General features: G+C 35.2%; 1 protein-coding gene across 3 annotated transcripts; it reads right to left on the reverse strand.

Annotated features, from left to right (window-relative positions):
- Positions 1-718: 718 nt before the first annotated feature.
- LOC128860328 (mRNA (2'-O-methyladenosine-N(6)-)-methyltransferase) lies at positions 719-10,426 on the reverse strand. Of its 3 annotated transcripts, none has more exons than XM_054097788.1 (7): positions 10,229-10,426; positions 6,126-6,921; positions 5,580-6,059; positions 4,522-5,320; positions 4,327-4,452; positions 4,138-4,266; positions 719-4,070 (listed from the first exon to the last, which is right to left on the reverse strand). In XM_054097788.1, exons 2-7 carry the CDS (start codon positions 6,829-6,831, stop codon positions 3,347-3,349), a joined length of 2,964 nt encoding a protein of 987 aa, XP_053953763.1. In that variant the 5' UTR covers positions 6,832-6,921; positions 10,229-10,426; the 3' UTR covers positions 719-3,346. The 3 variants fall into 3 exon arrangements, with proteins under 3 accessions (XP_053953763.1, XP_053953765.1, XP_053953764.1); XM_054097790.1 differs by lacking the exon at positions 10,229-10,426 and adding an exon at positions 7,201-7,355; XM_054097789.1 differs by lacking the exon at positions 10,229-10,426 and adding an exon at positions 7,160-7,246.
- Positions 10,427-13,040: the final 2,614 nt, after the last annotated feature.

Genomic DNA, 13,040 nt, shown 5'->3' on the forward strand with positions numbered 1-13,040 from the left:
GTTCAGAAATGCAAATATGGCAGTACTGCAAATGCATCGCGTTCGAAAACGCCATTTTTGTATCAAACGTCGCGCATTATTTGCAGGAAAAATTTTAATACTGCCAATCTATCAATTGCAACACTTGTCACATTGGCAGTGCTGCCAGCGCTGCAATTACTGCGCATTTATAATGCGTTTCTGAATATACCCGTTGTTTTGTTGTAGCAGCATAATCATTCCCCATACATATACGGAATATGCTGCTGAAGTGACAGTCCTTTGCCGGATATGAGTGCGGATCGTTCCGGTTACGCAGAACCTAATGTATTCTTGGTTGTTGGTTTTCCCAGGTTTGACCAGTCCAGTGGGCCAGAGTTTGGTTACACCGAAGCGAAATTACATATATTTAGAAGATGTAGGATCTTAGATCGTTCCCACGACAGTCGGTTCTACGTAAACGCAAAGACCCGAATTATATCCGGCCGAGGACTGCCATTCCCGTATATGTATGGGGAATGTTTATGCTACCACAACAACAGCAACACCATCTTTAGAAGATCTTCCCATTTTGCCACCGGATGTTGACTCCCCAACTGCCGAATCTTCAACTTAACACCCCTAAAGTGGAGGCGGACTTCCGTGCGGGAACGAAGCAGCTTACATCGGTTAACGATTTTATGCTACAGGAAGGACCCAGATTCATATACATATGTACATATATTAACGAAGTTTCCAAATAACAATACAACAAAAATTTGAACTACACATTTTCCTTTTATTGTTTTTTTTGTGTTTGTTTTGTTTTTGCAATAATTCAATAAAATATCAACAATTTATTGTTAAGTTTTTAGTTTTCTCATTTATGTGTGTCTTGGCTGTTCCTTTTTGCTAAACAGTTATTCTACTGGATAAAAATGCATTTATTTTCTCGGCTGCTATGAGTAGGTATTGGGTGCAACTTTTTACTAACAATAAATTTTGCTAATATATGTATGTGTGTATGTGCATATGCATGCAGTACATCTAATGAATACTATGCGCATACGCAATCAATTGGTTTTTATGGAGGCTATGTTAGTTGGATGGCGTGATTTTGCATGAGCGAGTTAGTTTGACAGCAAAAAGTAGTTTGACGGAAAATATTGATATTGTAATTTAATAGGAAACAAAGCAACATGTAAAAAAGGAGGCGAGAGAGAGAGCGAGGGTGAGCCAGAGTATATTAAGCCAAGAATTTGCATTGAAATTGTTTAAGTGTAATAACTGCTATGGATTTTGTATTTTTCTGTGACATTAAACAGCATCGATTGCACTTTTTTGTTTTGTTAATTTTTTAATAATGATAAAACATTTTGTTAAGTAACTGTACATTGGTGTTTGAATTATTGCTACAAGTGTATGAATGTATGATTCTTTTTACTTTTAAAAGTTGAATAAAAAAAAAACAAAGGGAAGGCAATTCAATGTCATTTGTTCGATTTGTATTACATTTAAAATTTGGTGAGGACCGTCTAGGTGTTTTTTCTTACTTCATGCTTTGATTTCATTTTAGTATTTACATGTTGAGTCTTAATTTTTTTTTAATTTTCAAGTCAAGTTTTACATATTTGAATATGTTAAAAATTTTTTTTGTTTCTTGTCAAGTGCTTCTGTAGTTTTGGCGTTTTTAACCATCTTTCTTTTACTGTTGTATGACAATTTTAAACGATGTATAGTTAAAGTTTTTTGCTTTTTCCACATATTTTTACAACTACTTTATTTTTATATATCAATTTAATAGTTATTTTGTACATATTTAGCGTTATTTTGGAGTTTTAGTTATCTTGTTTTCCGCTAAAATTTTTTTAATTTTAATTTTACTTGTAATAAAAGTGTGAGGATTCGGGAACTTGAACTTTCTAAATAAGCATTGCCATAAAATTAAAACACTTTTTTTAAGAGACCTTAAAAATCGAAATTATTGTGATAAGTTACGACGCTTCGATCCCATCGTATACAAAATTATTATGTATATTGACAGCGAGAAGTTTAAAAACTCTTTTAAGCAACACCTAAATAAAAATTTAGTAATTCCGTATTGGTGCATAATTGCTTTTTCTAACAATTCACACCTTAAAAAAGGCCAAAAATTTATTGAAAGCATTATTATTTTTCAAATGTATCTCAAAAAGCTAACGCCTGCCTTAGAAGAAAATTAAAAAACAAAAATGCACTGAAAGAAAATCATATTTATAATCAGCCTGCATCAGATTCAGTTTGAGCTTCCACATTCGATGCAGAAATTGTCTAATACCGATTTGGATAAATAAACTAAATTGTCATTCCCAATTCTTATATGAATGTAAAGTTACGTTTCTTTCTACTTCACAATATCATTACCCTTCATTCAGCTTCAAAATGTTGTGTGAATAATTAAATTTCGTTAATCGATAGCTAATTCAATTTTGATTTTATAAAACAGTAATAAATTAGCTGCCCTCTTAAAAGTCTCAAGTTACTATTCATATTTTTTTATACTGTTGCAATTACGCTATTCGCTATTTGACGTTGATTTCATTAACTATTTTATTTTTAGACCCCAGCGTACGGCACACGCTGTTTTTGATAAATACAAAAATACCTGCAACCTGCCAATTTAAAACTAAAACAAATGGCATGTAAAATATTGAATTTACATTTATGATTGTTCGCTTTTGTTTTTGCCACAGGAAATAATAAATTTTGTAGCTTAAAGCATTTTAGTCAACTTAAAATTTATTTTAAAAATGTTAATTGGCACCAAAAACAAAAAGGTGTATTACATTTCTTGTTTACCAAATACTTTATATTTTGCATCAGTGTAAAAATTACATAAAAATAGTAAAAGAAGTATAGAAGAAGACATTGCAGTTCTCTACTAGTCGACGTCGCAATAGCAAGCCAAAGAGTAAAGTTTTTATGTTAAAGTAAATTTTATGTATACTACATTACTAAAAATAGACAATGGTGAAGTGATCGTATAGTATAAACACATACAGTTTGTATATTTTATTTGCATGTTTAAAAAGAATTCAAAATTTTTGAATTATTTTTTTTTTATCCTTTTCTATAACTAGAACTATATTTCTTACTAGATTTTTGTTTCTTTACACTTTCATACATATTTCACTTTCTCCCTTAATAAATAAATTACATTAACGTCAAAAATAGAAAAGGTTTGTTACCCATCCTATGGTGTGCTTGGATGTAGAAATCAATAGCAACAAACCTTTGTACTTATTCTATTTTTTCTGGTCACCACTTCATTTCTATCTTAATTAATTTCAATTCGTAATTTAATTCTTTCTTGATGCATTAGCAAAGCCTTAAAAACATCAATGCACGTTTAAACTGCGGAGTTGACGACAGCTTGGCCGGCATTACTGCTGATAGCGCTGCCTCCAGCACCAGAGGTTGCACCACCTACGACATTGCCAGAGGACGTGGAAGAAGCTACGAGACTGGCGAATGCACCACCTGTTGCCGTGGCTGTTGCTGTAATAGATACCGAAGTATTGCCACCATCTAACATACCTACGGCACTCGGTGCAGCAGGCGAAAGTGACATTGACGAAGATGAAGGTGAAGAACAGGCGCTTTGGATGCTCATAGCTGGCGAACCGGTCGATGATGTCGTCATATTTGGTGGCGTATGCGGTGAGAGTGGTGCTCCCGAAGATTGCATTGAATTACTGGCACTGCCAATAAGGTTAAGATTTACGGTTGAATTAGTATTTGTAGACAGAGCAACTCCGGAGGCGGAGGCTGCTGAAGTGCTGGCATTTATGTTTGCAACGTTGCTGCTGCTGCCGCCCCCAAGGTTGTTGCTGTTACTTGTGTTATTATTGAGAGTATGCACAGCCGAAGACTGATGTGTAACTGATTGTGGCGATGAAGCAGCTGCAGCTGCTGCGGCTGCTGCACGTTCACGCTCACGATCGCGCTGTGGCCTGAATGCCTCACGCAACGCTTCAACACGATTTTCATTGGGGCCCCAACGAGTGTGACCGGCGCTATTTTGCAACCAAACCACCTGGGTACCCTGCATACATTTTACATTGACGTCAGCTCTGAAGAGACATTTAAAATTAATTGCATTGGTAAAATTTGAAGGGGGGAAAATGTAAGTTGACTTACTTTGGTATAATATGTTGGTAGCCATGACGATATTCATGTGCCATGCCCAAAACCACCATGGAACGGCGTTTAAACATGCTCTCCTCCAGTTTTGCAATACTCTTCCATTCGGGCAAAAATATAATGAAGCTAATAGTTGGACAATTTCAGTTTTATTATCATTATTTTTTATTTATTATTTATAATTACCTCAAAGGCTCCATTGTATCGGTGAGCAATTTATCGATGTGCAATAAGGCCTTATCGATAAGTTCCTCGCAATGTGGTGGATTAACTTGAAAAGAACCGGATACTGGTTTAAAGTCAAGGAACGGCCTTTAAGATAGTAAAAAATAGCAATATTTAATAATGATTCAAATTTAACAAAGCTAATATTTTGCATACCCTCTGGAGCCAAAATAAGCATCGGTATCTGCGAACGCAGAACAATATTGTCTAAAGTATGAATTAAAGGGCGATGCGAAACACTCAAAACTAACACCAAAGTGTCGATGCAAACATTCGAAAACCGGTACCGGCAACGATGCTTGTGTCATTTCCGCCTCCTGTGACGAGTTCAATAAATTAACGAGGAACGATTGATAGCGCTTAAGCAAACACCAAACACGTCCAATAAACAAATCGAATTTCTTATCATCGAAACAATTGTGTCGATACAATTGCTCCAACTTTTGCAGATGTGTTAAATTGATGTATTGCGCATCGGGTTGAGTATGTGTACTTGGCGTGTACTTTATTATCATGTGGTCGCGATCCTGCACGTATTCAATTGCTGGCATACGCGGTGATGGTACAGCGAACTGTATCGGATAGCACCACACTTTCTTAAGATGCGGCGGTGGTGGTGGTGGCGTCGGCTCCGGGATGCCGTGCTCCTTTAGCAATTGCATATGACGCTCGCGTATTTTACGAGCATGTTCAGCGCTCAAGTGATAGATTTTAATGCAGAGCGCCTCTACGGAACTTTTCACGGTCTCAACAAGATGTGGCTCGCATTGCCGCTTTAAATGGGCGAGACGATCTTGAAAGTCTTCATAGCTAGCGCCAACAGTACGGCGCAGCCACTGGAATGTATCTTCAACATTCCATTTAACGACCTTTTTACTCTCAGCTGGTGCAGTACGTGATTCAATGATCTGTTTAGCGGCTTCGGCATAACGTGACAGTTGCTTGCGTGCATCACCTGAAAAAGTGGAGAGCAGGAGAAATAGTTTAGTGCGGGTATGATTTATATATATATGTATAATATAACCCTTTCTGGGTGTTTGATCGGGAGGTTTGCCATTGCCTGCCGAGGGGCGACCGTTATTAGAAACAACTTTTTCTATCATTTGTGTTTCATGCATGGAGGTTCAAACCTGTGCACTTGCGAACGATAGCAACGCACCAAACCATTCGGCTACGGCGGCCACCGGATATGATTTATAATCGCCTTAACTTACCTGTAAATTTCGGTTTAACAATCTTAATGGGTATATCTGCCATAATTTCTCTATACATTGAGGGCGATATCTCTGGGTTGCAACTGCTTGGTAACAGTGGATCGCAGCCATTATCAATCACTTTACGCTCCATTAACCAACGGTTGAAAGAATCTTTGGGCGCTTTAATATTCTGGCGTCGCACACATATATCATCGTACGTTTTCACAAGCTTCATTGTGTAGGCGGCGCGCAAAGCTTCAATTTCGGGATGTGGCTGTGGCAGCAACGTTGGCGGCCGTTCAACAATCACCGCATTTGTGCAAATCTCTAAATCCCAAGGACCAGCCAATACGAATTTCTTCAATGGAGGATGCTGCTGGTGTGAATGAAGATGCATGTCATCCGAGGGACGACGCTTTAAATTCGGGTGTTGCATATGATGCGGATGAAGAGGCATGCCGGGATTCATGGACGGTTGACCGCCACTGTGACAAATGCCTTAAGAGAAAAGTATTAAAACTATTAGTTTTTCATTTATAAATTTTTTGCACCCCGCCAACTTACCCAAAGGATCTGTTAGTGGATCGAACGGACGTGCACCGGGCATTTCCCACAAAGATTCACCAGTTATTTTATTCCAGTAATATGGTCGATTTTCACGTTTTGACCAAAATTTACGCCAACCTTGATTAACAAGTTCAGCCGTCAATTCCTCACCATAGCCGCCGCTATGCATAGCAGGAGGTCCTTGAGTAGGAGTGTGCGCCATCATACCGTCCAATGGCGGTGCATTTGTTTTTGTCGGTGTCGAGGGAGAAGCACAACTAGCCGCTGGTGAATTACCGCCAGACATATTACTCAATCCAAGACCGTTAGGATCCGACATTGATACGACAGCTGTGCCACCTGTATTGACAGTGCCCGAAATACCACCAACCACACCCATAATATTATTACTTCCTGATGGCAGCGTTTGTAATGTGGTCATGTTGGATTGACTACCAATTCCCATACCTAGAGCACCACCGCTAGCGATTAGATTTGTTGTTGGGGTGGTATTCAGCACATTCACATTTGAAGATGACGACGCTGTCAGTTGATCCCAAGCGCTTTGTGCGCTGCTTGATGGTTGAGGCATAGTTGGAATGCCGATCATAGGGTTGACACTGCCGGTTGATGCAATAACAGATTGTGGCATAATGCCACCGGTTAGCGGCGACATATGTTGCGGGGACATACTGTGCATGTTAATATTGTTATTAGCTGCCATTTTGGTAACTTAGTTTATGTCGGCAGAAGACGATCTCGACAGTAAGCCGTTGCAAAGCTCTTCTTTAATTTGAATTTCACCTAAAAAAACCTACATATAATTTTTTTTATTAGTTTATGAAAATAATTTATTAGGCGATTATTCCATTCATATTAAACGGATATTTAAACCGGATATATATAATGTTACCATATAACTTGAATAAATGTAGCTACAAAATTTTAAAATAAATATTTGTATGTCTATACAAAAAATATTAGGCTTAATCCACTAACTTATTTCTTATATTCATTTGTTAATTGAATAAAAAATATATATATTTCCTGACCATTAGTCGGCTGATGGCAAAATTAATAGAAATATTTTTACCCGCCTTCATCACAAAAGCAGAAAATTGGTGAGCAAGTACTTTGATTAAAGCATGAGTGTACATTGTGCGAGCAATTTGTAGAAGGTATAAATAATTTTGAAATGTCTTTTTATATGAGTATAAAACGTTAACACTTAGACAAAAATCGGCAGTCAGTGGCAAGCACTCAAAGAGGAAAGCGTAAAAAACACATGAATCTGCTGGTGTGTTCAAAAAATATTAATGTCAACTCTATTAAAAAATAAAAGGGAAGTGGATGAAGAGGCGGATAAACGTTAACCACAAGGTCGAACAAGCAGAACGACCTTCGTTAAATTAACAAAAACTTGACATGTCAGGGGTCGATGCTCTTCTAATATGTAACAACACGATGATGCCGTTGTAACCGTAAGCAGTAAATCGAGAGGCGGTTAATTTAAATTCGTTGGCAAATATAATTTTTCCTGACATCAATAGAGCGTCAGAGGGAAGATACGTATAAAATAGGTAAGTAAATTATTGTACTTTTGAGTGGTTTGTTTTGTGAGAGAAATGAGAGAAAAAAAACGCACGCACCAAATAAAGATAATGAAAGAGCACGAAGTATTGCTATGTTCCGCGATTGTCGTCGAATAAATAACGAACTTTTGTTATTGGAAGAGAGGCAAAAAATAGTTGAAAAACAGACACACTTATAACATTTGAGTGGAATTGGAGTATTTTAGCTGCCTTCACACATACAAACACGTATCGTCGTATAAGGAAAACCAGCCACCGAAGAGTATCATCTCTTCCACCGGCAAAAGCAAATACAAACAGCTCAAAAATGAGACGGAAAATACAACGTGGAAAAGAAGTGAATATTATTGCTATTGAATTGCTTTCAAATCAGATGTCTTTCAGAATTCATACTCGATGGTTGGGGTATACTTCAGGTGCAAGCGTTGCGAAAACTATGAAAACAGGTTTACTTAATTTTATTTATACATAATGGATTTGATAACATAGGCACCCAATTCGAAAAAAAATTTATGTGATCATTTCTAAAAAAAAAAAAAAATGTTTGTTTATGGAAGTATTTTTTTTTTACCAGCACATGTGTATTTTTCTTTTTTGCTATTGCATACGAATTCTTAATAAGATTTTAAAAAGTAATTGTATGCAATTTGTAGTATGCCCAATAGAAGGCGGGTTTGTTTTATGTCTGCTATGCGCATATGAGTAAATATAACAGTAGTAAAAGTTCTCAAGACCTTTTTAAATGGTTTTTCTCTACTTATCAGTTTTATTGTGGAAAATATTCATTTACAAAATTTAATAAACAATTACAAATTAAACTTTTGAGTGGTCCAATATAAATCCTGGTCATTCCAGCAGCGTAGACGTGTAGCATGGTTGGATATTTTTATAAATTTGTATTTTTTGTTTGTTGCATACCCAATTAACTCGTAATATGTAAGGGGAAGAAGCATCACACTTCAATGACTACCCAACTAGCAACACGAAATTGAATGAAAAACATTCACTATACACTGTATTTATATATGTCTTTAAGTGTATATATAATTTTTAAATATAAGATTTAAATGTATTCCTAACAATACCTCACTTTTTTAACTTAATTAAAATAATAAATAACAGTTTACATTTTTAAACAATATTTTTATTAAGTATAAAAAATAAATGCAATTTACATAAACATTGTTTGCTAATCTAGTTTTATTATTTCTTTCCAATTATTCAATAGTTAGTTTTTCTTTTCATTTCAATTCTCCCAATTTATGTATGTAATGTAATATATTAATGTAAAACACCTGATACTGGCGAGCAATAGTCACATTCAAATATTTCATCTCTTGTGGGGAACCAAGACGGCACAATATGGAACTCAAATACAACAAAAATCAAAGAGAGGAAATAAATACCTGTGTTGTGAGAAGTGAAATTGTTAAGGAAATTAAAATAAAAGCACCACACATACCTTCGTGAAGGAAAAAATATCACACACAACGTCACTATCGCTCATAAACAACAAACGGTAGAAATGGGTAAAATATAAGATAAATAGACAAACGACAAATAGTGTATGAAAATGCGAAGCCGAATAGCAAAACAAAATGTATATTACTTTGATTGCAGGGTTGTATATACATATGTGCACATAAGCCTTTAGAAGTGTTGACAGCGTAAGTAAAATAATCACAAACTAAAAAGCAACGACGATAAATTGATGTAACGCTCGTGATGTTTTGACGAACATGTACTTTAATTAATCTTACAGATGTTTATCTGGAAGATATATTCTTTTCAACTGAATGCAAAGCGTAGGTGTAAAACATGTAAATAGCTTTTAGCAACAAATACTCGTATTTGTATTAACCTTAATTAATTAGCTCTTCTATTTATATTATTACGAAAACATTGAAAACATGTTCATAAAGGCAAATGAAAAATAAAAAAAATGTTTGCACATTGGAAATGCTTTTCTTTCTAGGGGACAATATTACACCGAGCAGGTGCCTAAGGGTTAAGATTGCCTACGTCACATAATGGCGCGCTTTTTCTTCAATCCAAGAAACAAACTGCTGCAATGCATATTTCGCCCAATATAATTATGTTTAATTTCTTTCTTACGCTCCCACTATTATTAAAAAATTGTGTACAAACATATTCTTTAAAGCCCTTTTATCGACAAAAATTTCTCTACACTTTCTTTTTATATGCGCCCGCCACTACCGACTAGCGATTGTCCGCTGGCCCACCAGCAGCAGCCGCCCGCCTATCCAACAAGACAAGCAACGAACCGAAATTTTCCATTTCAACAAAATCAGCACCAGCAATATTGCAAATTTTACACTTCATTTAGCTTCTTCTCCAAACAATTATTAATGTGGAAAATGTTTAACGCCGCATACGCTATAAGAAAAACATACATATTTTCACTTCGCCATTGCGAACGCTTCGTGTTGGATTTCAACATTTTCCCACTTTTTGATGTGTATATTTTTCACAACGGTGGCGTACATTCATCTTGCTGCCTGCACTCACCGTTTCTGCGTTCGAATTTTTGTACAATTCACAAACACACGCTGTTGTTTATAAACATTTATTATATGGTTATTGTGCAACGACGGCACACAACAAATTTACGAAAATTTTACAGCAAAATTGAATGTGAAAAAATCCATGCGCAACTATAGGATCGTTTCCGTCACCACCATTTGCAATAAAAATTTCATCTGCGCTGTGTTCGTTTTCACCGAAGGTTCATTCGGCTCGACAGAGTTGCGTGATGTCGTACCAGGGTTGACAAAATAGTATGTTTCCGCAATGTCGCAATCGGATATTAAATTTGGTAAAATAAAATTGCTATAAATGATTTCATTTTTTATTTACACAATTCCCAGTGGAATTTTATTTATTTCTAGTTGGTTGTTAAAAAGAGACAATTGGATTTGAATATAGTCAGTTGAATTATATAAAGCGTAAATTGGATTTGAGAATTAGAAAACGTCAATTGGATTTTGGAAAATTTATAATGAATTATAGAATGTTTTACATAAATTTTGCAGTAATCTATTTCTTTATGTGCGGTATTTAACAATAGACAATTTTCTAAATTACTAATTTTCAACCGTACGTTGTCTCGGCATTTTCATTCCTAAACGTCTAATAAAACAAAAAATAAATAAATAAAATAAATAATAGGCACGTACACTTCTCATGATGCTCATTATTAGAAAGTTTTTGAGTGTGAGCTCCAGTATATCCGTTTTTTCAGTAATTTGAACGAAGCTTATTTTGATTGGTTGGACCTTTTTTTAGACTTGTGGTAAGTTGTGCGTATTTTTTATACACAGTACTAATGTCGTTGGTAAACTTCATAATTGCTACAATAACAAATTATAATGATAATTTTTATTTAACTCCTCAACCTGTTTAAAAGCTCGAAAATTTTGATCAAACATTTGAGCAATTTGACGGGCATCATTTATCATAGACCCTCGCTCCAAAGGCAAATTATGGTATTAGAAGAACGATTCTTATATCTATTCTCTAAACAATTGAGATTTATACTGAGTTAGTTTACCATTTGCTCGAAAACGCCAGAGCTTTTTCTTAGGCGCGTTCATGAGAACTGTCATGGAAGAAGAATATATGAAAATTATGATTTTATCAAATATAAGTTATATATAAAATTAATACTTTCGTGCTGGCTTTTTGACTATTTAGCAATATAATAAATTTTGTGCAATTTCTTTACGATTATTATAAAAACTGCTCGTTCTAACAATTCGGATTGAAAAGTATGCTCAAATATAATCTAAATTTGTTGTTGTTGTTGTAGGAGCAAAAACATTCCCCATACATGTACAGGGAGTGCTGCTGGAGTAACAGTCCTTCGCCGAATATATAGTAAATCCGGGTCGCTCCTGTAACCTAGAGCCGACTGTCGGGGGAAATTTGTCCAAGTCACTGCATTACTAAGACTTAAGTATCTTGATTTAGTATCTTTTTCTATTTAGGTAACAATTTAGACCTTTAATTGAACTTTCCAGTCGTTGTCCACTGAACGCTGCCTCTAACAAAATTAAGAGTTCAATTCAGATTGAAAAGTATGCTCAAATATATTCCGAATTTTTCCTAGTTTCTGCATTAGTAACGTTTTCTAATGATTTTGGATTTTTCTCTACTTAGGTAACTATTTAGACGATTAATTGGTGTTGCCTTAAAGTTTATTCACTATTAATTCGAATTGGAAATTGAAACGTATGAAAACATAAATTCACTTATAAATCCGAATATATATATTTTATTTTAGGCTCCCTTGTTATTGGGCAGTTTGTTATCTTTTGAGAGACATTGCAAACTAAGGTTGATTTGCCATAAATGTAGTCATGATTTGTCAGTGCATGTAAGCGCAGCATAAGATCTGTTCACGCTGTTAAAACAACAACAATCTGTTCACAGTTAAACGTTTTGTTTATTTCGATAGTGAATATTCCTACTACCTTTTGTATAGATGGTTGCAATCAAGGCGAATCCACAAAAGGTGACTTTGATATAGTTGCTGATTTATTTTTTTTCTTGCAATTTGCTGACTTGAATGTCAAAGTGCGCTGCTTTCTTTATTGTTGTCTTGTTTGTTTGTTTCATTGAATTTCTGTGATTCATACCACCAAATAGCAAAAACAAAATACATATAAATATTGTTGTTGCTCGTCGAAAGTCACCTTCTATGAATTCGCCTTGATTGTAATAGAATCAGAAAATTGTTTGCATTTGTCTGCCCGGAAATAAATTTAAAATTTGCCGGCACAATAAGACGTTGCAAATATCTTCTTGGGTATATCTGGTGGTAAGATTTCGAGTTTTATGGACCCATTTTGGCCTACTGTTTGACACTAATTTCGAATATTAAGTTGCTGAATAATGTTAAAAGTATAAATTAAATTGTATTTATTTATATCGAATATATGTCGGAACTTGGGTATTAACATCCGGCCCTGTAAAGTCTGCCACAGTAAATATTAAGATATATGCATGCGTAGTATGCACTTGCGTGGTTTATTAGATGTTAGTTCGAGGAACTAACTAAATCGTGCATGTGCCTGAAATATATACTCTGTAAATATGATAGAAAATATCTAAAACTACATTTTTGTCTTTAACAAATGTATAAAGATATTTTACAGTCTTGGCGTAAAATTATTTGATTGTTTTCGATGTGTCCATGTGGCTGTCAGCTCGGAATGAATCAAGGCGAATTAATTTTTTGTTTTCTACTTTTCCATTACTTTGCTTTTACAATCAAACGTACAAAACATTGTTGTTGGTCTAGTGCTACCACTTTTAATGA

Source organism: Anastrepha ludens, chromosome 4 (assembly GCF_028408465.1).
Source record: "Anastrepha ludens isolate Willacy chromosome 4, idAnaLude1.1, whole genome shotgun sequence".
Taxonomy (NCBI): Eukaryota; Metazoa; Arthropoda; class Insecta; order Diptera; family Tephritidae; genus Anastrepha; species Anastrepha ludens.